This window comes from Lytechinus variegatus, chromosome 2, assembly GCF_018143015.1.
Source record: "Lytechinus variegatus isolate NC3 chromosome 2, Lvar_3.0, whole genome shotgun sequence".
Lineage (NCBI taxonomy): Eukaryota > Metazoa > Echinodermata > Echinoidea > Temnopleuroida > Toxopneustidae > Lytechinus > Lytechinus variegatus.
In genome coordinates this window covers 23,473,904-23,501,892 of record NC_054741.1, presented here as the reverse complement: position 1 = coordinate 23,501,892, position 27,989 = coordinate 23,473,904, and the positions used below count along the sequence as shown (strand labels likewise).

Here is a 27,989-nt window from a genome sequence, read left to right as displayed (position 1 = left end):
CATTCTTGTCCTTAAATAGATTTCGCCCGAAATTGCACTCATATGTATTACATTAACAATATAATAGCTATAAGGGTGTTAATACAGTAAGTAGAAAGTGATTTCATTGTACATTTTGAATATTACAAACTATGTTTTTAGAACTTAGGGATATCAAATCTTTGGTAAAAAAGAAATGTCTCAATTCTGGCAGTATTCTGAACAAATATGAATATTGATTTGTATTTTAGGTAACCTTGAAATACAATACAAACAAGTTGTTGTTTTTATTTTTTTCTCTCTCTCACGCTCTTCTGTACTTTTGCATGTGAAATACAGGAAACCGTTATAAAATTTCATTTCACTGTGAGAATTTTGTCCCTGATTAAGCAAGGCTTACAATAAAACCCAACTCAAGCAATCAAAGGCATATTGATTATCAACCAATCCAAAGAGAGTATTATGAATTCGCAACTGTTTTGTTTTAGTTGTGTCTAAACACAACTTTTTCTACAACAGGGCGAAGATGACCTTTAATCATTTGACCTATCAGAATTTGTGAGTAATAGCAGCGAGAGCCCAGAAGGGAATCTTGATGAAACCCGGAATCATCGCCCCGATCCAAGTGTGTCCACCCATCAAAGCCAGTGACTTCAGCTGACGGTAGTTGATCGGAACGTGGCCATCGATGTCTGTGAAACCGTACTCTTGAGCAAGATCCATCGTGAGGAGCACTCGGCCTGTCTTGCGCATGATGTTCCGGTCTGTGGCTAGATTGACCACACACTTGCCAGCGTACTCAGGGGTCTCACCCATTAAGAAGATGTCTCTTTGCTGTGGGTGGGGCGGGTACAGAAGAAGGCATCATTTTACAAATACACTATCAACCAATGCTTAGAGACCGTGATATTAATGAACAAAGCATTTATCCATTCTTCCCCCATTTGATTAAATCCTGATCAGTCTAACGTGCATGAAGATACATTTTTTTAAAACCAAATCATCAACTAGCAGAATGTTGACTTTCAAATTACTTTATTTAACTAGTGGCAAAATACATGCTTTGCACTTTAGATGTAGGGGAAGGCGGGGTAAGTTGTGACACTTTTTGCATTTTGCATGTTAGAATTGATATGACTAGTACTATTGTAGAAATAAGTACCTTGCCTTTAAATTTTATTCTTGGGAAATGTTTTTCACCTACATGTTACTTTCTACCCCCACACTGAAATTCATCGTGACCTTTGAAAAAACCGATGTCAAATGGCTCAACTTGCCCCATATATGGGGTAAGTTGTGCCACCGTCTGGGGTAAGTTGAGCCACAAAAACTACATACAAAATTTATGGGGGGGGGAGAACCAGCATGTCAATTTTTTGTTTAAAGTCTTTTCACTTGCTAATTCTCTATAAATACTAACATCCTTTAAAAGCAAAAGAGCAGTCATGTAAATTTGGTCCTTTCAGCCTGCATTTCAATCGATTTTTATGGTTTGTTTGTTTTTTAAGATACATTGCCATAAGAATTACCATGGCTCAACTTGCCCCATGCTGTTTGGCTCAACTTACCCCAGTCCGAACTTAGTGCGATAATTTTGTATCCACACATTTATTATGCATCCATCATATAAAAGACTATGACAAGAATGAAGATCCATACCTGGACTAATAATGTTGTTATCATGTCTTTACTATATTTAAAGACGTGTGTGTGAATAAAGTACTTATCTATTTCACACTCTTTTTTACTTTTTTGGCTGAAATTCATACTTTTCCCTCTAAAAAACTACTTTTTGTTTCAAAGTGGAAAACAATGTGGTGGGGTAAGGGGTTATGCTATGGGTCATCAATACATGACACCACCACAATGTCTGACTCATTCATTATTGGCCTCAGGCTGGTGGCTCAACTTGCCCCTATGCTCAACTTACCCCGCCTTGCCCTACATGTTATGGTTTACTGAAAGACAGCAAAAAAGTTAATCTGTAACCTTCAACTTCAGCTCAGGCGACTTAAATTTAATGAGAAACCTTGCTGTCTTTGCGGGTTCCAGCTTTTTGCAAATGTGTAATCTCAAGTTCAGTCTTGGTATAATAGATTTCTATCATTATTCTTTTAATTACTGTCAGAGTATTCTACCAGCTTCTACAGTTAAATAATTAAAGATACTCCCCTTCCCCCTCCCTCCTTTCCATCATTCCCATCCCTTTCAACCCCTTTTCTCTTCCTTCCCCTCCCATCTGTTTCCTTCACCCCAGTCCCCACCCCTCCCCTCTCCTCATAAAATGTGCTGCACATTACCACCATTCAAATCCTTACCTTTGCTTCATAGCCTCCAACATCTATGGTCAAGTCAGGGTCTTTGAACTTATCCAGGATATGTTCTGTTTTGACGGCACCAGGCCAGAGTGAGACTGCTGCTACACCGTGTTTCTTCAGCTCATGAGCACAATCTGCTGCTAACCGGTCCACCTAGAGTGGGATAAAGGGAAAGGACACACAAAATAAAACAATGCCTGATTGTGAATTAAGATACCTTAGTCTAATAATTCTTATAGGCAGGACAACTTAAAGCAGCTTTTCCAATAGCCTCTTGTCGTGGCCCTGGCGGCTGCTTCCCGAGAGAAGCGAGGGATATAGCAAGGCAGAGCGCAGGAAGCCAGGGCCTTTGACATCTGAGCCGAATTCCACCTACTTTCTTTTGTTTTTCATTGTTTTTACCAATATTCCGACCAAAAACAGGTCGGTGAAAATCATCCAATGAGAGCCCGGGCTGCTACAATGTCATAATGAATATTCATGAGCTCATCTTGAATGGCGACCCGTGGATTCTTGGCGAAGAGTGACGACAAAATATCAAAGAGCATTAAATATGCCTCTAAAATGCTGAATATTGACAGATTTTAGGATTTGCAAGTCGATGAAATTAAATCTGCACTGAAAGGACGAGATGTATTTGTAAATCTACCCAAAGGATATGGAAAAAATTCCACTTTGCATTGATTATTGATCCGCAGTGCAGTGAGGGAATGCTGGAGTCGAGTTGTTCAGTTGGTGCTTCCCCTTGTCTTAAAGGGGAAGTTCACCCTGACAAAAAGTTTATTGTAAAAATAGCAGAAAAAATAATAAAAAATATTGCCGAAGGTTTGAGAAAAATTCATCAAATAATTAAAAAGTTATTAGAATTTCAATTATTTGATTTGTGACGTCATATGCGAGCAGCATTCCTACATAGCGAATGGTAAAAAATCAATGAAATGTCATTTTCTCAGAAAATTGAAAATGGTTATCACTGTAACTTTTGTATATCAATAGACAAATCGTTTCATACCCGATCATGAAAAGAAAACAAAATTAAGTCATCAGGAACCATACAAAATTTGAAATTCATACATTTTATACTACATAACACATGGGGCAGCTGCTCGTTTATGACGTCACAAATCCAAAATTTTGAACTCTAATAACTTTCTTACTCTTTAACGTATTTTCCTCAAACCTTCACCAATATTTTTTACTATTTTTACAACAAAGTTTTCTTCAGGGTGAACTTCCCCTTTAAGTCTGACCTGGCCAATCTCCCGGGAAGTTTTGGGCGGTGGAGGTGATGGGTCTGTTATGGCTAGTACTAGTAGTAGTAGGAGTACCACTACTTGTAGCATTTTGCTAGTTATATCCCCTTTAGTGTCCCGCAATTAAATGAATCCCCTGCAGAATAGTGGACTACTAGTATTCCGAACCCGGACGAAACAGCTTTGACATTTGATTGGTTTACTAGGTGACCGGTAATATTCATGACTCATGTATATTCATTAGGAAGACATTCCTCATGAATATATAATTCGACTCAGATGTAAAGAGTCCCTGGCTTGCTAGGCCTAATTCGCGAAGCAAATTAGAATACCCCTCGCTTCACTCGGGAAGCAGTCGCAAGGGACTTGACAAGAGGCTCCTTTTCCAACTGAAATAGTGGCAAGTTCTAATAATTCTCATAGCACAAACTTGCCGCAGGTTTCAAAGCCCTACCTAAGGCAATATCAAATAGGTTCTAGATTGAGATATCTTAATCTCTTAAATCTCATAACACAGACTTTTTTAACCCCATCTGAGGCTAGTCTGCAGACACAGACCTTTAGATATCACACAATTCACAATAGTGCATAATGCAGAGTCTGAAGTAGTGAAACTAGATTCAATGTGTACTATGGCTGTCTATACCAGACAAGGATATTATACATATAGTGCATGCTGTTGAGTTCAATATACCATAATATGAGTGTCCATAGATTTCAAATTTCTCGCGCGCGTTTATATTTCAACGAGGCCGTAGGCCGAGTTGAAATATAAACACACAAGAGAAATTTGAAATTTATGGATACGAATGATATTGTATATTGAACGATAATAAGCATGTACTATGCGTTATGAGATGGGAACACAAAATTGTAATCAATGGATCACCTTATGAGGTTCTGTACACAAGCTACCATGCAGAAATTGCCGGTATATGCCACGATCGTGGCCATATGCCGGATTACAAAATTGAAATTGACCAATCAGAAGCCTTCTCTCATACCACCATCTTATATTGGAGTAAAGTCTTCACTCTAGACAAGGCTTAACAAGTGGAGCTCCTCTGGCAATCTCACCTGCATAACGCAATTCAATATTACAGCAGTGCCGACTTCGAAAACTACTATAAAGTAATGATTTACAAATAACACCATTCATATAATGATACAATACTATGTTCAATGACCTAAAATGACATTTGACTTTGATCATGCAACCTTAGACTTGTCAGTGATACTTGATTACCCCTATATCCACATTTTATAAACTATATCTATAAACTTTGAAAGTTAGGACAGCAATCTAATAATTACCTCCAAAATGGCCAAAGTTCATTGACCTTAAATGACCTTTGACTTTGGTCATGTGACCTGAAACTCGCATGAGATGTTCAGTGATACTTGATTACTCTTATGTCCAAGTTTTATGAGCAAGATCCATACGATTTCGGAGTTATGATGGTTATTCAACAATTCCCCTCAACCCCTCAACATGGCAAAAGTTCATTGACCTTTAACCTTAATCAAGTGACCTGAAACCCGCACAGGATGTTCAGTGATACTTGATTACTCTAATGTCCAAGTTTCATGAACTAGGTCCATATACTTTATAAGTTATGCTGTCATTTCAAAAACTTAACCTTCGGTTAAGATTTGATGTTGACGCCCCCGCTGTCGGAAAACTGGCACTTATAGTCTCACTTTGCTATGCAGGTGAGACAAAAACTGTAAACTTTGAGTCAGTGCTTGCAGACGGATCTGAGGAAATATCGAACAAGAACAATCGCAAAATTCTTTAAAAATAAACTTACTGCAGCTTTTCCGACCCCATAGGCAACATTGAATAGGTATCTGAGACCGCCACCTGATGAAATATTGACAATGAGTCCCTGCTTGGCTGGAACCATCAGCTTGGCTGCATACACTGTGCAAATGTAATGATTCCTGGGATTAAAAATAAAAGATAAAAGTTAGGATTGACTCATTTTGACTCATTGAAGCTCATGAAACAGGTTTGGTGGCTCAGTGGTTAGAATGCCTCCTCCATGAATGGAGGGCTGTTGGTTTGATTTCCGGTCAAGTCACATACATATTCTAAAATGGGACCTTCTAGCTAGGTGCTCAACACAATACAATGGGATGGAATGACGGGGTAATAATGATATTTCACGTTATGCAGGGCCCGATGGAAAATCAGCTTGTAGATTAAATGACTAGTTTTCAAAAAGCCATATTAAAACTGGTATGGACATGATTTACATTCACATATTCATTCAAATTTTATATGCTCTGTATGGAAAAAATATGTTACATGTCATGTTTCATATTTGTTTTATTCAATCTGTCAAAATTAGAACTTACTTGAATTATTTGCTAGAATGAATGTGTCTACCTGTTTTTGCTGTCTCTTTATATTGATATTCACTTTTATTCCATAGGCCTATACTTGTTAACGACATTAAGGACAAAATTGCAATGATCAGAATAATAAATATAATTTCCTCATCATTTCATCAATCAATATCAGCACCACCACCACCATCATCATTACCATCGTCATCATCATCATCACTATCGTCATCATTACCATCATCATCAGCATCATCATCACCATCATCATCACCATTGTCATCATTATCATCGATTCATCATCATCATCATCATCATCATCACAATCAGTACCAGCACCTCCATAATCAGCATCTATATCACTGTCAATATCATCATCATCATCAACATCATTTCCAACATCATCCATTCATCACCAATCATTATTAATCATTATTAATCATTATTAACACCGCCATCATGACTATCATCACAATTATCATCATTTTCATTAATGTGTAGATATCATTATCATAATCATCATTGTCATTATCATGATAATTCTTATTTTCATCATCATCATCAATATATAGTAATATCATATCACTGGAAGACAATCCATTACTTACCTCAGACCAACATTATTGACATCATCCCAGATAGTTTCAGGAAGCTCCCAAAAAGGGGTAGACACTGCACCCATTAACGCCTGAAATACAAATATATCAAATGATCCGTTAAACTATCCTTGACTTATTGTGTTCTTTGCTCTGATGCTAAGAAACAATCAGCTTTTATTTTGGAGAAGAAATTCAATGAACGTGACATAACTAATCAACTTTTATTAATAAATGTGTTGTCTTTCTTGCTCTATCCTCTATCTACAACCACCTATATTTCAACATATTACTCAAGTTAAAACGACTAGTGAGAATTCAGCACATAAATAAATTGTCACTGAATTGAATGAACGCCTTTTAATACATCAAATTACCAATAAAATATACCCAACATTAAACCATTCACTACTGTCTAACCCTCCCTGTATGTCTGTATGCTTACAGTTACTGCTGCATAGGCATTGTTGACTAGGACATCCAGACGTCCATTCTGTTCTCTCTCTATCCTATCAAAGACTGCTTTGACCTGTTCATCTTTGGAATGGTCACACTGCACTGGAACACACTTTCCTCCTCTGTCATCTATCTACAGGAAAACAAAATCACATTTGGAATAATTATGAATAATAAATGCACAAGAAAAATATGAATTACATAGCCCTTACACTCGTTCATATACATCAGCTTTCTGCAGGAAAAACTAGAAATTTGATGTGTCCAAAGGACACAGATGCCCCAGCTTAACGCGATCAGAAATTCATTCAATGTGATTGAACCAACTCGCATATATAATGAGCTGTGACCTTTGACCTGCAGACTCCGAATTTGAACTTAGCCTGTATTTTGGTGCCATCTACCTACACACCAACTATTTTTAAAATCCATTAAATATTCTTTTAGTTATTGCATGGAAACACCGCATCTGGCGCATGCAAAATTTATCATGCGGAAACCAACTCGCATAATGAGCTGTGACCTTTGACCTGTGGACTCCGAATTCAAACTAAACCTGTATTTTGGTGTCGTCTACCTACACACCAACAATTTTTAAAATCCATTCAATATTTCAAACCAAACATTTTTAATATCTGGTGAATATTTCCAAAGTTATCATGCGGAAACCAACTCGCATATTTAATGAGCTGTGACCTTTGAACTGCGGACTCCAAATTCAAACTTAGCCTGTTTTTGGTGTCATCTACCTACACACCAACAATTTTTAAAATCCATTAAATATGTTTTTAGTTATTGTGCGGGAACCCTGCATGCCCCGTATGTCCCCTCTGGACTTCTTCTGCTGTGACATAAAAAGGGGGTAAACTAGCTGGTTACATGTGCTTCTTTGAAATTTTGAAGGTGAATGTAAATAAACAATATATTATCTCCTTTTTAATACACATTTTCAGACTTCCATAATAAATAAATTATAACACACAACTTCATGAAAATTCACGGTTTGCATGATGTAAATGTAGAATATACAATTAATGTACAGTACAAGTAACATCATTCTTGCTGTAGCGTTATTTAACCATTTTATGGAAAGTACATTTTCCCCTTTCATTTAAATACATTAACATTTTACAAAATTACTTACAAAAATGTTGTCATTTTATTGTACACTTCACATTCCAGATGTCTGTAAAGTCAGCAATTTTCACAAATAACTTTTATGTTAAGCAACAGATTTATTAAATATTTAGGATGGTCAAGTAAGAGGATGTACTTGATCAAGCCAAGTGAAAGTAGGGAGATAGGGCAATTTCTGTGAGAGAGATTGATCCAGCAACCTTTTCTCAAAAGACAAAATCAGATTGAATCATTTGGATTACTACCACCCTGCTACCACTACCACACTCTAATTGATGTTGGGTTTAAAGGTAAATGCTAGTTTTGGTAACGATATTAAAATGAGTTTGTACAGAATCCAATGAAATGACCACCAAAGTGTCTGTTTGTATAAATAAAATGCATGTGCCAAAGGATTCTGGAAGAAATTGTATAATTGCTGAGAAATCAGCAAATAAGCACAGGATTCGGGTAGAGCATCTGGCCCGACGCTCTAAGCAACAATTATACATTGTCCCACGTGCACTTATCTGTGTTGGGGATCTTCGGTGTGAACGTTTTTCAGCGTAGATTTCAAGATTTCACAAAGTTCAGTTAATGTAACTGTACCAGATCTAGATCCTCGATGATATACTGACAATTAAGCCTTGTTTTACAGACTTTCTCATGAAATCAGTGTTTACTGCAACTACTGGAATTTCTCTTTAAGGATGCACTTACTTCTCTTGCTGTTTCCTCCAATGACCCTCCTACCCCATCTTGCTTTGGTTTCAATGTTCTTCCTGATAGCAATATCACAGAAATTTAAGAAAAAAAATATCAGAAAAACGTACACATATATCAAAGGGGCAGCTGAAAACAGATTTAAACAGACTTAAATGAATGATGAAGCTTGACAAACATGCAATTGACATATCTGTAGTGTGAGACATCGTTCAAATGTATTAATGTATAGTTGTTAAAAGAACAGGGGCCCATATCATAAAGGACTTGCAACTGTTGTAACTTTGTCATAATGGCAACTACCATGGTAAAAGGGCTCAGCACCCAATCAATCATCATCAAGGTATCCATGGTAGTTGCCATAATGGCAAAGTTACAACAGTTGCAAGTCCCCAGATTAAATTGAAAATATGTTTGAGCATTTAGAGCAAAGATATCAATGTCACTCCAATAAAAAGTCACTCCAAATTGACAAATGGTATGTCATTGAAAATAACATAACAGTTTTGATTGGTCTTGACTTCAAAATTATACTATTACTTGCAGAAATCAATTTTAAATCACTTGTTCTAAATGAACAATATTTTTGCCTCTGGTAAAAAAAAGAATATTTTCTACCAATACAAATGTATGAGCAGCAGAGAAAGTGGTGCATTGATGGAGAGGATGTAATATTGCATAGAAAATGTAAAGGAGTACAGATTTTCAAACCATATCCACTGAAATGACTAAGATTAAAACCAAAACCCACCCCAACAAAAAGTTGATAAAAAGATAAATATCAAACAGGCTTCATGCTCAAAATGTTATCAAAATACATTACATGTAAGTAGTAAAAGATTAAAAGTTACAATACATATACATGTACTTGTTTGTCTCTTTCTTTACCAATCAACTTTTTGTTGGGATGGTCTTCTCCTTCAATGATCAAAATGTAAGAGTATTGAAGAGTCACTAGGTATTTCAGGTAAACAATTATGAAAAAAAATGCAATTTAATTTTCAAACCTAAAAACCCCCCACACTACATGAAAATCATGTAGTATTTAACAGCAGTATTTTTTTTTTTTACAAATATACCTTGGTAGAAATGCATGCCCAAATATATCCTAATTCAGATCAACAGGAAACAATACTTTTCAAAAAGCAAATCAGGTTTACCAGTGATGTATACAGTAGCTCCTGCTTCTCCCAGCTGCAGAGCAATTCCTTTGCCTATACCTCTTGTTGCCCCTGTCACAAGACACACCTTACCAGCTAGTGGACCGCTCATTTTGAAGTATTCCTTCTAGATCTGGAAATTTGATAAAAAACAAATAAATCTGCAACGATCAATGCATTGTGTTATGTGCACCTATACAGCAGATGAAAAGAATAAGCTTTCAATCTAGCAGTGGTAAAATAAAAACTTCATCCTGCTTCAGACAATGCTGACGATCTTCAAAGGGAGTTTTCTTTTTCCTTCAGTATACCATTATTACGTAACAATTCTAGACATTTCAAGGCCAGAGTATCATTTAAAAAAAATTACATTCCAACACTTGATATCCCATTGAAAAGCATTTCATCCTTCAATCTGGTGTTGACATTGTAGAGTAATGACTAGACTTGGGATAGTTCTGTGAAATGACTCAATATGGGGCCTACAACCTCCCTGAATTGTATAACACAGATAAAAACAGACAATGGCTTCCCAAATGACCTCTAAAATGCTTACATTGTATATTATCACAGAATTAAAAAAGAAGAAAAAAATGAACTAGACGCAGTTCTGCATTGATTTAACCTACATTGGGCAGGATGTTTAGTGATTCTTGATTAATCCTTATGTCAAAGTTTCATGAAATTGGTCCATATCCATGTTCTCTCAAAGTCATGATGACATTTCAAAAACTTAGGATTTAGGAATGTTGACACCGCTTATTCTCGCTCTGCTATGCAGGCAAGACAAAAAAGGGTATTCCATGAAGCTTTTTTTTTTAAATTATAACTTAAAGAAAAATTGCAAAATGATTTTCTTAAACAATTGTAATCACAAGTGATGTTGTTAATAAAGGTGAAAGATAGTAGTTGCAGCAAACAATTATTTTATGAGAAAGTCTTTAAAATCAAGGTTACATGAACATGCAATTGTCAAACTATTATCATACATCCAGATCTGGTGCATTTATGTAATCTTGTCTTTATAAAGTCATAAAATCTTGGCCCAAAATCAATAATTCCAATGACCACTAATGCAGAAAGCATATGGGGGACAGACAGTGTATTAATATTGCTTCGAAAAATGCCCAACATTTGATGGAGTTTGGTGCTTATTTCTCAGCAATTACGCATTTTCTTCCAGCGTTATTTGGCACATATATTTTATTTATACATACAGACACTTTGGTGGTAATTTCATTAAATTCTGTTTGAACTCATTTTGAGATCGCTACCACAACTGGTATTTATCTTTCAAATGTAACGCACAACGCCATTTTTCTCCTCAAAGGATACCAACAAATACAAATATTTTTTGCCACAATTTGTGTGAAATTATTGTGGTAATTCCATAAAATATATACGTGCGACCCCCTATATGTGGAACTTTCATGAAATTTCCGTCTTTGATTTCTGGCTCTCTTGACAGTCTGTAATGTTCTATAACGTCCATGACTTGGTAATAATAATAATAACAATATTTATAAAGCGCAACATATCCATCTCTAAGAGATGCTCAAGGCGCATACAAATAACAAATAACAAAAGAAAAAAAAAAAACTAAACATAAGAATAAAGAACTAGACTGTAAACTGCTGGTATGATTTAGCAGTATGCATTAAGCATCAGGTGAGTTTTAAGTGCTGCCTTAAATGTAGAAAGAGTATTAGCTGTCTGAATAGATAGCGGTAACCTGTTCCACAAAAAAGGTGCAGCAGATGAAAATGCTCTATCCCCCCAACTTCGTTTAGTACGTATTTCTTTGAGCCTTACATTATTTGAAGAACGCAAACCAGAACGACCTGAGGAATGGGTTAACAGAAGCGATGAAATGTAATCAGGAGCTAGATTATTTTGTGCACGATAGGTTAAGAGGAGAATTTTGTAGATTACACGCTGTTGAACAGGGAGCCAGTGGAGGGATTTTAGGATAGGAGTTTGAACTGGTCTGCAAGTGAAATAAAGTTGTAGGTCATCCGCATACATATGATAACTGACACTATGTCTCTGTACAATATATTGAATGGGTAGTGTGTAATATTAAAAAGTTGCGGACCGAGAACAGATCCCTGCGGGACCGAAAAATCTATACTTACTGAGGCAGAGTGAGCATCATGTATACAAACTTCTTGTAAGTTTATGAAGTGAAGTAAGACTTTAGAGAAATGGGGGTCGGATGTACAAAAAGGTTTACCATTTTATGGAATTGCCCATTGGTCATATCATAATTTCTTTAATACAGCGTTGACAATATTTGGCTAATGTAATGTAGAAATTCCTATTTTTTGTTAGAACTAGTTAATATATATTTGTAATGTGAACCCCTCCCCCCCCTGTTCTGTTTTTAATTACAAAGATTGTACAGCAGCCTACGGGGGGGGGGGGGGGGGGTTGTCTCATCCCCCTAGATGTACAAAAAATCTCACAAACATTGCAGCTCAATGCATAACTTTGGCTTTTTCTTGTTCATGTTATGTGACACAGTGTTGGAATTTTGTGAGCTTGAACCTATTCAATGTGTAATGGTCGTATCTTGCAGTAATTACTAGTGCTATTCCTCATTAGTCTCAGGAATACTTACCTAAATATTATGTCAGACCTCTTGATATAAAACATCTATACCAATTAAAAATCTAACAGCTCTTTACCATTTGAGCATTGTGGCAAAATATCCATATCAAATTTCAAATCCCCAACATTCATTGTAGAAATTATAATACATTATCAAACTGCAACAACAATTACTTCAATCACATATCTTACACATGCAAAGAGACTTACAAAGTCACCTACACATATAAAGATAAGACGAAGATCATTGATCAGACAAACAATGGCAGCTGTTCCTCTCTTAAAGTCACATGAAAGACAGATTTATTACAAACAGCTGTGGTTGCAATTCGGGTCATGTGACCATATTCTATAAATGGTAAGCAATGTACCCAAAAGGTCACATACTGTATAAGCTGTTATTTTCGAGTACAGAATTTTCCACGAATCGCGGGGTCCCGACATTTTCACGGGTTGTTGAACATTGAGAACATTGTGATTGCATGCAGCTAGCTACCATGGATTTTTTTTTGGCTTCCAACAGAAATGTATATTTGTTAAAGGGATGCTCCGGGCTGAATATATTTATATCTAAATAGAGTAAAATTCACAGATCAAAACAAAATATTTTGACTCTTCCAAATCAGTTCTATGATGTCAACATACTAAATGATTGTCTCCCTACTTCCACTGTGAGCTCCGGCACATGATTCGATGACGGAAATTTGTTCTCAAGCCGTTTCCTATCGAATTTCTTAGGCTGTGTTTATGCTTCCACTTTTCGGGCCAGACTCACATTTCCATACAAGATTAGTAAAAAAAAACGGTTGCGTCAATGCTTACTTTAAACGACGTTTCAAAACGCCGATCGTAAACTCACAAAGAGATGTGTTTGTAAACGTTGTTTGACCAGAATCAGGCTTTCTGGGAAGTATAAACAGAACCACGATCGTAAACGTGTTTAAATGACGTCATTTGGTAAATGCTTCCGGTGAGATGAAAATCTGCTGGCAAATAGTCGTATTGCTCCATGGTCGCATGTTACCTCCACGGAATTACCTCTCATATCCCTTGTTACACTTGTATGTGTGATAATTGATTTAAGTACTATCACTAGTATTACTCCAGGGGTGGATCCAGCTTCAGCCAATAGAGGGGCCTGAAACTTTTTTTTTCACCCATATTTTGCCCGATCGGCTGCTCAAAGTTGATTTTTGTTTGTTTCTTTGAAGGGGTTGTCCCAGTGGCATAAAGATTGCACAAAATTAATAAGAAGATGCAAGCGAGTGAGCAAAATTTTTGACATTTTTATGAAAAAATCAAAGTTTGTGATAAAAATGGGACACCCTATTCATGTTTTGTAAATCATGAAAAAGGATTGGTAACTTGATGCTCTGATCTGAAACTGGATAATTTTGGTACGTTTTGAATAAATATCAAGCTGCGTATTTCAATAAACGTGTGCATGTGTTTTAGAGTTAGACCGAATCTGGGCATCTGAATATATTTCATTTTTTATCATGAAAATCATTAATGTGAGCGCGAAGCACGAGCAGAAAATATTTGATCCGGTATGAAAAGGGTGAATTTAAGCACTATCTTAATCACTGTGTAGGGGAATTGTGAAGTGGATGTGGATAGCACTTAATAAATGATGGGAGTGCAAACCGCGAACTGATATTTTTTTTATTAACTAGGACCTGGACATTCTAGGCCTTAGAATACTTTGTCATCATATGAAAATTATGACTATTTTCCTATTCCTCTTCCTAAGCGCAATATGAAACTTGTCAATATTCATTTCTGAAAAAAAGGGCAATTTACTTATTAGGAATTCATGAAAATTTTATTGTCATATTTAATAATGTAATAAGCCTCATGAGTAAGTGAAATTTATTGACATTGAGGCCTGAAAACTGGATATTTTATAAGCACTTTTGTAATCATGATTAGGATTATGAGTTGATATATTTGTGAAAATTAATGCGAGCGCAATTCGCGAGACGATATATTTGATAAACTGTCATAAAAGGGGAATTTAGCTAGTTTGTTATAGAATTACCCAGTAATATATAAAGAATCTTATGGAATAAACAAAGACAATATGTAATAATGTGAGAGCACAGCACAAAAAGCTGCAAATGATATTCACATAACATAAACATGATAAACCGACATTTTACAGAGTACTTTAAAAAACCAATTTGTAAATGAAACAAAATATTTAAAACTTGATGTCTGAGCAGAAAAATGCTTTGTATATATTGACTTCAAAACTTGATATTTTAAGCTACATATCAGCCTATTACGCAAGATATGTATCTCATTGAACAGACAATGCGAGCGCAAAGCGTGAGCGAAAATTTAATATAGTGACATGAAATATTTTTAAAATCATTTCCCAAGATTTTCCCTGACCTTATTTGATTCACTTGTCTCCCTCCTCTTATTTTTCCCTCTTCCTCCTTCTTTCCCCTTTTTTCTTCATTTTTTTGCTCCGCCAATAGAAGGGAGGGGGGTGGGGGCGCGGGCCCCCCTGGATCCGCCTATGTTACTCTTCCAATTGATCATCAGGATGAAATTTGAGGGATTTACAAAAAAACTTGGAACATAAGTTATGAGGAGACATCGCCAGATGCCCCAGTAGCATAAACAAATACAGTAGATGTTTTATTATTTTATAATGTAACAGTTATACTTAAATATTCTTTATTTTTTTCTCACTATTATCCTCACCATGGTGGAAATTATATGGCTATGTCAAGCACTTGTTCACTGCAACCATCCTGCCTGTGGGGAATCTACAGGTAGGACTATGGTATGCCAATGCTGTACATAGCAGTTTAAATATCATAAATATATCACTTTTGTGACCAAAATTACTAATTTCCATACGGTTGCAATTAGTGACTTGGGAATAATTTTTGTATTCAACAGAGAGCTAAAAACTTGAATTTTTGGCATATTTTTATGTATGCCCTCTATTGGTGGAAAGTAATATGGCAAGAAAATTGTATTTTTCAATCTCTATTGTTAATTAAGAAAAAATAATTCAAAGAATCGAATTTACATAAGAGCTAAGTTATATGATGAAAAGCTATATTGGAAACTGACAGTGTAAGAAAATCAAGCATTTGTCCCATAGAAAAAGAGAAAATAAGCCAAAATTGCCACCCTTATTTTGCCACACATGGAGATGTAACTGAGAACAAGGTTATATCGTAACCTTGTTCATTGAATTAGCGATGTCAAGTAGCTCCATACAATGACTAAAATGTGTCGGAAATTGTTTGATGTTTAAATAACAGACAACGTATCTTCCCCATAAAGACACTCAGAAAAAAAAACTTTAGAAAAAGGGCGCACCCAATTTGACCTCGCTTTCATGCTAAACGAAAATTACAATTATGGTAGGGGGTCCTAAAGCTACGCACCACTCATCGCGCGTGCAGTTTTTATGGCAAATGCGCACTCTGTGTGGAACTGTGACTGCAGAGTGATGAACGATTCCTATTCAATTTTTTCTACAGAGGCTGCAATAAATCTCTAAATGCAGAGAAAACCAACAACTGTTTGGAATTTTGGAGTTTAATTTCATTTTATCCTATAATAATTTGAATATATTTTAGAAATTGAGGCACAAGAAATACTATTTTTTGCATGATAAATCGAGTGCGTAGCTTTAGGACCCCTTCTACATCGGGCGGCAAAATCAAGAGGTGTTCGGAAAACACGGCGGGATTTTCGTATCAGTGAGTTTTGCGATATTTTCTTCTTGGTTAATGATCTTTAGAATGTTTGCCACAAATTAGTGAAATATAATTTGTTGAAATATTAAAATTGGGACAGTTTTTATTGTTTGAAAACAAAGTGCGTAGCTTTAGGTCCCCCCATCATACAAATAGAGCTTGAAAAATGAAAATTTTCTTGCCATATTACTTTCCACCAATAGAAGGCGTACACAAAAATAAGCCCAAAATTCAATTTTTTGAGCGCTCTGGTCAATACAAAAATTATTCTAAGTTATTAGGCCTACTATTATAAAAATTGAATCGCAACTTCATGGAAATTAATAATTTTGGTCACAAAAGTGATATTTTCATGATTTTTTAAAGTACCTGTATGTGCTCAATACAGCATTGGCATTAATGTTGTAAGTTAGAGGAATAACGGGATAGGAGTTAGGTTCAGAAGTTTTGCTCCCAAAATCGAAATCGATTCGGATATCGGATCGGCAGATATTCAAAAAAAAAAAAATTAAAATTTGTGGGTGGCCGGCACGTTGGCAAATGCTGCAAGCTACACTGATGACAGAATTTGTTTTTATCTCCGACAAAAGCGGAGGAAGAAGATGATGATTTGTTTGATCTCCGACATAATCGGAGGAAGGAAAAGATGATGATGCAGCGCGCGACACTCCCGCCGTTCAAACGAGTCCTCTTCTCTACAACATCATGGTGATGGCGGAGTCCATCGTGAACTATTAGAGGTCGCATTACTTACTGAAATAGACGCACTACAATCTGAAGTTGTTTCCGATGATATTCAACTCCTCTACAACATCTTGGTGATGGCGGAGATAATCGTAAACTCTTATGCCCTTTTTACACAGGATTTTCTTAGCCCCGGACTATCACTTACCCCATACTATTCTTAACCCCGTACTATTTTTTTCCTTTTCACACATACCAAATTGTTATTGCTAACCCCGGATAAGCAATGCTTGCTTTTCACACACGAAACTCGCTAACCCCGGACTAGTGGTTTTTGTCGATCATTCGTAGTACAAGTACTTCACTCGTACCTTTTTACACACGCTAAAATTTCCTTAACCCTGTACTATAGGTGGGGCTAAATTGCCATTTAGCCCCACCTAAAGTACGGGGTTAAGCTTAGCCCACTTTCGTTTTACACTAGCGATCTTAACCCTGTACTCTCGCTCTTAGCACCGCAATTGCTGGGATAACCCTGCTTTTTTGCAGGGCCAAATAATCCCGTACTAAAGGTGGGTTTAGCCCACTTTGCAAAAATGCTGTGTAAAAAGAAAGTGGGCTAAGCTTAACCCCGTACTATAGGTGGGGCTAAATGGCAATTTAGCCCCACTTATAGTACGGGGTTAAGGAAATTTTAGCCTGTGTAAAAAGGGTATTAGATACCATGAGACACCGAAAAAGACGTACTACTATCTGAAGTTGGGCTATTCCATAAAATAGTAAACCTTTTGGTCAAAATTTCAAAATCCTACAAACAGAACAAATTAGGTATCACTTGAAAGCTCAGACACTGAAATGTATGAATCTGAAAGAAATAATTTCAAACAATGTATTGTTTCATTTTGGCAAGGCATTGAAGTCACCATAGCAACAAAATAGAATTTTACTTATTTTAAAAGGTCAAGTTTGCAACAAATTATAAACCTTGTATAAGCTTTGAAATAATCAAAGTTGTATGTTGTCTCAGTTGTTATTATGTCAGGTTTCTCAAAAATAAGTTAGGTTTTTTCTATTTTTCTTATATTTTTTAAACCAAATATATTAATAGCAGGCACTTTCAAATGTACGTCCGACCCCTTTTCAGGTACACTGTTTTTCTTACAAGCGAAACAAAAGAAGAAAAATTTTCCCAAAGTCAGATGCAAAGCAAGCTTGGTTTGTTTAATATATACACCAGAAGGTAGCTCACCACTAGTCCGGGATTTCAAGTTAAGTGGGGGTCGGACGTACAACTTTTTTGTACGTCCGACCCCCTGTACGTCCGACCCCCTTAAACTTTTTTTTATGAAGTTATCTTGCACTGCTTAGATGTTTTTTGTAGAAGTTTAATATCATAACATCTTTTACTTGTATTAATCTTTCAAAATTGAATACAAATTTCAATTTCAACCTAGTTTAAAATGACTTTTTTTTGTATTTTCTTTACCCAACAATACTGGGGGCAAAATTCACTTTCCATCTGTAACATTTTGCATGATACACACACCTTGATATCGCTGTATAGTTCTTTTGGTTTTTTCTTTGAAGTCATGCACAACTTTTGAGACCAATTTCATTAAGAATACCACACATTTTTGACAATATGTAGCTTTTTATATGGTGATATCACCTTCAAGAAATGGTGATTTATTTGTGTTTTGTGTGCATATTCAGTGGAAACTGCCTTCCTTCATCTCAAATTATCACATAACTTAATGAATTTAGTGGTAATTATGACTGAATAATAGCCTGCAGGAAAATTAGAAAACAAAATCAAAATTAAAAATATACAAATACATGAAAAATTTAATACACAAAGAAGTTCCATATAAAAGAATTGCCCCTTCCCCTCAATCTCAGGTACAGCAATTGAACCCTCTGTGGGAAATAGATCTGCCCATTTGCTATAATGATACATGGATGTCTAGACTATTCTACTTTTGCCTATAGGGGTGTAAGTTATGAAAATGTGAAGGGTTATTCATTTAATTTTGACTTGTTCTCATTTCTTTATTTCTGCATCAACCTTGTTCAAACTTGGTACGAATGATCCTTGGTTGATACCACGTGTGTGTTGATGAGGTCAAAGGTCATCTCGGGGTCAGAAGGTCAAAAGATGAGAGGCCATTCAGTTATTTTTTGACAGATTTTGTTTAAATTAGATTTGTTTGCATCAATATTGTTCAAACTTGAAACACAAAATCAGTGGGTAATACATTTTTTTTGTTGATGAAGATGATAATTTCTAAGGTTATTTAGGAGTCAAAGGTCACTTTTGCTCATTTTGTTTTTTCAAAGTCAATTGTTCAAGCTTTCTAAGGGTCAAAAGTTAACTTTCGATACCGGTAGTTTTTTATGTGTATTGTATTAAAATGTATTCAAACTTGGAACAAATTATCAGTGGGTAGTACCACATTTGTTAAAGAGGATGGAGAGGTCAAAGGTCATCTAGGGGTAAAAATAGCAAATGACATATTTCTGAATTAATTTTGCCCAAACTTGGAACAAAACGATCAGTGGGAAAAATTACATGTGTTCTTGATGATTGAGAGATCAAAGGTCATCTACGGGTCAAAAGGTCATATTGCATATGTTTTATTGATTGCAACATCAGGGAAAACTCATGGTTCATAACCCACCTTGTTTAAACAAAGTTTGTAACAGGACAAGTTTTTTAATGTTGAAGAAATTCTTTGTCATGTCTTTTGCAAACCATTAAAAAAGATACCTTTTACTTGAAGTTTAACAGTAAAAAATATCCTGCATTGTGCGAATAGTTGTGTTGTTTCATTATTGATGTGATCTAAAAATGTAGATATCAAAATGGAAACAGGAAATAACCCCACTGACTTATTTGTAATAGATATGCGGATCATTTTGCTTGACTATATAAAAATCAGTATGGGGGTCGGACGTACAGTGTCTGAATGCATGTCAACTTTAATCAAGCATAACTCTTCACCAGCATCAGATTCATTTGTTAATTCTGTCTTATGTGAAAGACAACTAACCAAACAGTATGTACATTTACAAAATCCAGTTTAGAATGTCTATGTTTTGAGTAACTGATCTTCAAAGGGGGTCGGACGTACAGTGTGCAAATATTTTGCACAATGTACGTCCGACCCCTTCAAAGTGTACGTCCGACCCCAAATAGATCAGCCTGTAACTAAAACAAGGCAATGTCTATCAATTTCTTTGCTTTATTTCTTTTAAGATTCACCCTTTAGCTAACAGCTCATATTAGAATTTTAGTACCTGCATCACAAAAATCACAGAGATTTTGACATGAACTCTAAAAGCATAAAACCTGCTTTCGTCTGATGTACGTCCGACCCCTCACATTTTTGCCCATATTTTCTATTCTTCATATTGCAGCCTAGTCCTGTCATGGTGTAATGATAACCTAGGTCACATGTTATGATACACTTAAAAAATAATAACACTGCTATCAAATCAAAGGAGATACAGCTCTTAAATGTGTCCGAATGTACGTCCGACCTTTATGGAATGACCCAGCTGATAGCGGAGGGGACATGATATTCACCTTCTCTACAACATCGTAGTGGTGGTGGAGGTAATTGTGAACTCTTAGCGGACGCATAGTCGTAAACATTATGGCGCATGTCAGCCAGCGTTCTCGCCAGAAAAAAATTCACCCATGTCGGGGACTTGTGCTGCCACTCCTGGGGGGTGGGTGCGGGAGCGCGGAAGCAACGGCCTTTTCATCAAATAGAGACGCTAAGGAAGCCCTACTGTGGCGTATTTTTAAGCCCACACAAATGCACAGATACTTGCCGTTCAGTCCAAAGAAAGAGAAGTGCAGCTTTCCAGCCAGGGTTGGCGGATTTAAATCACATTGATTTAAATCGTGATTTAAATCGCGATTTAAATCACCATGATTTTTTAAAAAAAATCATTGATTTAAATCACTTCCATTGAAACATGTACAAATCATGGACAAAGTATTTGTTAAATGCAGTTTTAATTCTTCAAGTCAACTGAAAAACTTTGAATTAACTTTATATCAATAAAAGATCAACAGTCTTCATATCTACTTTAAACAAATTAAAATCAAATTAATAAAATCAGGTAATTCCTTAAAAAATACAGATGTATGTTGTCAATAGGTACTCATTTTTTGTAAATTATGTCGAGTTTTTCTTCTGAAATTTTACATTCTTTGTCAGTTATTATTAGTCAATTTCTTTCTTAACGTAAAGTTTTCACATAATCCAAAGACTTTTCAGAGAGCAGTTTGTAAAAAAAAAATATAATATATAAAAGTCGATGAGAAAAGGTTTGTTGGCAGTTTTCCAGTTTTGATCCTTCGCCTACACATAACTACTTCTGTCATGTAAAATAAAAAATGATACCTGCATGTAATCAACATATTTAACATGCCTCTTATTTCGTATTGTTACATTTATCATACATTTGATGTTTTGAATAACATAATTATAAAAATCACATTAACATAAAGCAGGGCTGCCAACCTTTGAGAAGAGTTTGGAGTGAGACATTGCGAGGGAGCGAAGCGACCAAGCCCGAGGGCGCGGAGCGCCCGAGGGGGGGATGGTGTGGAAGGGGGGTGTCCCCCCTTCCACGGTAGGGAGCTTTTACAATTTTGCAATTTAAATGGTGCAATCTGGCACATACTTTTAACTCTGATTCCATAAATACATAAGGCAGGATTCAAATAGGTTAATTGATTATTTTTAATGAAGTTCACTTACCTTGAAAAAAAAATCCACATTTTTAAGTGCATTATTCCATATCAACTCTCTTTATAATAGCAGTGAAACCTCAACCTGTGATTATCTGCTGCTCCCCAAGACGATACTAGAACAAGTGGTCATTATGATGGCTGTCCATACTGGGTGTCAATTAGCAACATGCACAGTCACACAGACTAAATAAAAATTAAAATACTTAACATCTAACGCAGATCGTCAGCCAAACCGTCGATCTAAGTTAGGTCGGCGCTCGTGTAGTGGTACAGAGACAGTCAGTGTCACCCTCAATCACACTCGTTTTAGAGAAAAATTTAATCAAAATTTCGTTCTCAATAGAATACACACAACATAGTTCGTAGCACTATATCAATTTATACAAGCATCCTTCCAAAGTCATTCTTACTATCATAATAATGGCATATAAAGGATCTGATCAAAACATATTTTCAAGACAAGAGACAACTTACCTACCGGCTGAAATCTGAAGTAGAAGTACACTGAGTTGCGCGGGCGCGGCATCTCAGCGCCGTGCCGGTGACGGCCGGGCCGGCTGGCTATCGCATGGCATGGCTGCTGGCATTGCATTGACACTCGATCGCTCGTTGTGCCTCGTGGGCACAGAACCCCCGCTTCATAGTAAAATTTTGACGCCACCCGCACTCACACGCGGAATACAGTAAGCCAATCGCAACTCAATATCTTGTCTTTGCGCGGCAAACCGAAACCAATTTGCATTGATGGTATATTAGCTTTGCGCTTGTGTGGTTAAAAACTTTGAAACTTTCGCCTGGCCGGGTTATATCCGATATGATATAGGCTAATAAACTTTTTTTCTCTCTATTTTCGGGGTTCAGCGTGAGAATTCCTATGATCAGCGTGAGAGTGTGAGAATCGGGTGAAATGCGTGAGACTCACGCAGATTGCGTGAGAGTTGGCAGCCCTGCATAAAGTAGTACAGTCATAATTTGACTGTTGAGAAAAGCTTTCTCTTATAATAGACTGTGGGATGGTCGCTAAAATTGTGACTTTCCGTGGGGCGGCAAATACAACCACGGTTCTTGGACATGATAATATGTAAAATATTATGAGTGAATACATGCACAATGTTGCCATCGGTAAATTCTGCTCCTGACCTCAAAATTAAAATAATAATATGCAAAATCGTACCATTGATTCGACTGGAAATTCCGCCATTCACCCCGTGTGTTAAGGACTTCCGTGAACGCGCGCAAGCGTGCACAATGCATGTAACCTCGTTCGCGTTTTATTTTTTTTATTCGCTGTACATGATATGATATACGTTATAATACAGAATGTACGATGGCGGATAAGATGTCGTCGTCTTCGTCGTGTTTTGACAGCGAAAATGACGATTTATCACTAGCAAATATATGCTACATGCACGTCTTACCCAAGGAAAGAGGGCCAGTAAATTCCTTTCAAGTAAAGAGCTAGAACAAATTTAAGCTAGCCTTTGCTGCATTCGTTGATGTAGACTACCTGGGACTTCAGAATAAAAATAGCTATTCGTGCAGCAGAGAAGTTTGCGATTGACTTGCATGCAGCCCGGCCCCGGGAGACCAGCCCGACGTCCGACCAGCATTTCAGCAAGATCCGAATGGATCAAAATAAATATAGATGTAGGCCTACCGCGTTTACATCTTGCCCAGAGCCAGGTCAAACATCGTTCGTATCACCAGCATTGAGCAATCAAGCGATCGAAGGTAATTTGTTTTCACTTTGTGCTCTTGCATTTCACTCTCTGCAAAAGTGAAGCAGTGCAAACTTTGATGATTTTTGTATAGGTCTACATCTAGATTTCTTGAGTCGATGAATAATGTGACTCGTGACTTACTTCGTCTTCTATTCATAGGCTTGTAAATGTGGCGGTGAAGTAAATCATGACATGAGTCACATTATATATCGATTCAATTAAGAAATCTAGACCTATACAAAAATCATCAAAGCTTGAGTTGTACTGCGTCACTTTTGCAGAGAATGAAATGCAAAAGCACAAAGTGAAACAATTTTGGCATGGACAAAGATCGCTATAACAAGGATCACCATCTCAAAATCATCCTCTGTATCTTTTTCACCTTCGATAGCTTGATTGCTGGAATGCTGGTGATACGAACGATGTTTGACCTGGCTCTGAGCAAGATGTAACGCGTTACATCTATAACGTTAGTTTGATCCATTCGGATCTTGCTGCAATGCTGGTCGGGCTGGGCAGGAGCGTAACGGGTCGGTGGCCAGGAGGGGCAAGAGCAAAAAAATCTCCGGTCTTATCAGGGGCAGATCCATGATTTTCCAAAAGGGGGCAAATTTTTCAGAGGAAAGTTTCGACCAGCCCCCCCCCCACCAAAAAAAAAGTTTTTCAACCAATTGACAAGCAAAAAAAATAAAGGTTTTCACCCACAAATGAAGTATATTTCGTACACGAAAAAAAAGGGTCTTCAATTTCAAAAGAGGGGGCACACCTTTGTTTTAATGGCATATTTACATTACAAATTTTAGTATTTTGCTTCTCAAAAGGGGGGGGGGGCAGGCAATTACGTCATGAGGCAACATTTTGAGGGGCGATATGGTGTATTCGGTAAAAAAAACAATGCAAGTGAACAAAAAATTATACATTTTTATTACAAAAATCAAATTTTAGATTTTGACATAATGTTAAAGAAGATGACATATTTTTCACCCTTCTCTCTTTCCTTTTCCTTTTTTTCTTGGTCTGTACGCCACGGTAAACAAGATTTTGTTTATGACTTTGCATGCTTATTTTTAAAAAAAAATCACCTTTTCATGACAATCTATCTGTTCTTCTTTCTTTCCTTTTCCAGTTCCTCTTTTTTTCCCTTTCATTCTCCCCCTTTTCGTTTTTCCCCTTTCATTCTCCCCCTTTTCTCTTTTCCCCTTTAAGTTCCCGGTGAACTCCGCCAGGGGGGATAGCTTGCCCCCCCCCCTGCACTGTTAAGCCACTGCTTCCTGGGCCGGGTTGCATGCAAGTCAATAGCAAACTTCTCTGCTGCACGAATCGCTATTTTTATTCTGAAGTCCCAGGTAGTCTACATCAACAAATGCAGCAAAGGCTTAAATTTGTTCTAGCTCTTTACTTGAAAGGAATTTACTGGCCCTCTTTCCTTGGGTAAGACGTGCATGTAGCATATATTTGCTAGTGATAAATCGTCATTTTCGCTATCAAAACACGACGAAGACGACGACATCTTATCCGCCATCGTATATTCTGTATATAACGTATATATATGTATGTACAGCGAATAAAAAATAAATAAAACGCGAACGAGGTTATATGCATTGTGCACGCTTGCGCGCGTTCACGGAAGTCCTTAACACACGGGGTGAATGGCGGAATTTCCAGTCGAATCAATGGTACGATTTTGCATATTATTATTTTAATTTTGAGGTCAGGAGCAGAATTTACCGATGGCAACATTGTGCATGTATTCACTCATAATATTTTACATATTATCATGTCCAAGAACCGTGGTTGTATTTGCCGCCCCACGGAAATGAAAAACTAGAGACATTTTCCTTGTCCATCCCACAGTCTATAAACCTTTTAAGTCACTGCAGCCCATTTTATGTTCAGTGCTACAAATAATGGAAGTTTTGTATCTGCATGTAATAATGGAAAGAGCTCTATAACAACAATTTGCAAAACTCAGAATAAACATTTAACACTGTATTTTAACGTTAAGATGCAGGTACTTCAGTTACAATCATTGGCAGTTGTAAGCTGTGTCTCATTTAAAATAAAATACTTCTTTTTGTAATACATATGTTGTAATTTAAGCAGTTTTGCAGTTTTTATCCTTTAAGATAAAAGTAAGTAGATTTTTTTTCATACTTCATGGATCAAACAGATTTTTTTGTAGAGAATATGGGAATAAAAATTGTAGATTAATGTAAAAAAATCACAGTAACAGAATGTAGTATAGTCACCCTTTGACTAAGCTATCTCCTATATTGTTCTCCAAAACTGAGAGTTTTGCATCTACATGTATATCTGTAGCAAGAGAAGAGCTTTTTATCAAAAAGATCCTTAACATATACAGTTGTAGTCTCTCTTTGACTATTGTAAAGCTGTGACTAATTGAAAAAAATCATTGATGAGAAATATTTCTCTTACAATATACATGAATACTAGTAATTGGCAAAGGGTTTGTTGGCAGTTTTGATAAGGGATTTTGAATGAAAAATCCCAGAGGGGAATTTTCTCTACTCACTGGGAATTCCCTATGGAATATTCCTTCATAGGCCTATGTATGATAGAATTAAGTTCAGATACATGATTCCTCAAATTTATTTTTAATTGTCCATTTTTACTGGATTTTAATTACAAAATATGTGGTTAAGAACAATATTAGGGGTGAAATGTATAACATCAATATTGATGTCATTGTAAGAGTAAGGGGGGGGGGAGATAATTACCCTTTTTTCGAAGGAACTTTAAAAAATCAAAAAAATCTGATTTAAATAAAAAAAATCTGATTTAAATCAAATAAATCCGATTTTTTTGATTTTTTTAAAAAAATCAAAAAAATCGCCAACCCTGTTTCCAGCTCATGAATTGTAAATATTTTCGAGAGAAAAAAAAAAAAAGAGTCGGGCCCTGGTCGGACCAGACATGAGAAGTCAAAGGGCTTTGTCGTGTTTCTAGATTTAGGCTGGATCTGCAAAACATGTCCGCCGCTCCGTCGATCGTCTATATAGCGCGCGCGTATCGTGCATGCACCTAGTTGATCACCACTTGTCTTGCAATTATTTTGCGCGTGTTGTGCATGCAAGTTCTGTGCGTGCTGGCGAAAGTTCATTTTATATTCTCTACCGGCACTTCCAACACCAAACAACGCAATGGCGTGTAGATCGACATGTAAGTTTTGTGTGAGTCTGTGATCTGACGTTTCACCATGGAGCATAGCCGGTGTGATGTGCGGGGCAAACGGGGGAATAGGCAACGGAACGACCGTACCGTGCCGTCATATGCCCGCAATAGCAGCCGCGAGCTAGCTGGGCGCCTTGCCACTTTCCTAGCCGTAGTAGGCCTGTAAGTGGTCTTAAGTTGGTGGGACTTCGGCGCAACCCGATAAATGAAGTTGATATCACTAAGATGAGTTCATGGAGTGTATTATTTTTTTCTGAATATTTCCATTTAATTTTTCCACGCATGTCGCTGAAATTTTATGCATGGTTCCACTTGGTCTCCATTTCCGCACGCATGGTGTTTGAACCATGCGTATTATACACTGGCGAGAACACTGGTGTCAGCGTGTTCAACTAAATTTTATTTGCCTCCGCTTAAGATCATAACATATCATCTTCTTGACTCTTGTTGTTTTTCTTCTTTCTCTGTTTTTGTCAGATATCAAAACAAATTACCACTAATCATCATCATCTTTTTCTTCTTCCTCCAATTATGTCGGAGATGAAAACAATTATCATCATCTTCTTCCTCCGCTTATGTCGGAGATGAAAACAAATCATCTTCTCCTCCTCTTCCCTTTCCGCTAAGATCAAAACGAATCATAATTTTCTCCTCCTTTAATTTATCTTCTTTTCCTTCCACTGCTTTTGTCCGAAATCAAAACAAATCATCAGCGCATTTTGACGGCAAACATGTCGCCACATGTTTTTTGTCTTTTGTTTTGAAAACGTTTGGTTTTTCTTATCCGATTTTTTTCTCACTGGTCAAAAATCAGAGTTCAGAAAAAAAAAAGGGGAAAATCGGGAATTGGAATAAAAATTGGTTATTATTATTTAATTGGCATACCGGTACTTGATACTATCCATAGTCCTACCTGTAGATTCTCCACAGGCAGGATGGTAGCAGACTAGCATGACTAAGACTAGCACGAGTGCACGACTAGCACTGAACAAGTGGGTAGGTGGAGCGTAGTGTAGCGGTAGAGAAGTGGAGTGGAGCCTGCACGAACTTCGCCCGAGGTAGGGTAACCCAGGGAGCTCCGCTTCGGTCTAGGGTTCAATTTGGCCACTGCCACCGATCGGTTTACTTAGTCTTAATAGCCTTTGATTTTGGGCTTGCATTTAAACGTAGACAGAGAATTATGTTACACAATCTTATTAAAAAGCACAAATATATTCGATGTTAAAACTATAACGTGATGCTTTATTATTAAAGCAGGTAATTTTAATTCAAAGTAATTCTTACCAAAGATCGCATGCATGCGCGCACAGCCACAGAGCTAAGTTCGAGAGAAGTC

The 27,989-nt window shown here is 36.7% G+C and overlaps 1 protein-coding gene across 2 annotated transcripts; it reads right to left on the bottom strand.

Annotated features, from left to right (window-relative positions):
- Positions 1-277: 277 nt before the first annotated feature.
- Positions 278-27,989, bottom strand: LOC121407613 (dehydrogenase/reductase SDR family member 1-like). Of its 2 annotated transcripts, none has more exons than XM_041598768.1 (8): positions 27,938-27,989; positions 9,951-10,083; positions 8,788-8,849; positions 6,941-7,084; positions 6,508-6,587; positions 5,362-5,494; positions 2,298-2,450; positions 278-813 (listed from the first exon to the last, which is right to left on the bottom strand). In XM_041598768.1, exons 2-8 carry the CDS (start codon positions 10,060-10,062, stop codon positions 529-531), a joined length of 969 nt encoding a protein of 322 aa, XP_041454702.1. In that variant the 5' UTR covers positions 10,063-10,083; positions 27,938-27,989; the 3' UTR covers positions 278-528. The 2 variants fall into 2 exon arrangements, with proteins under 2 accessions (XP_041454702.1, XP_041454703.1); XM_041598769.1 differs by lacking the exon at positions 27,938-27,989 and adding an exon at positions 10,885-10,889 and having other exon boundaries at positions 9,951-10,084.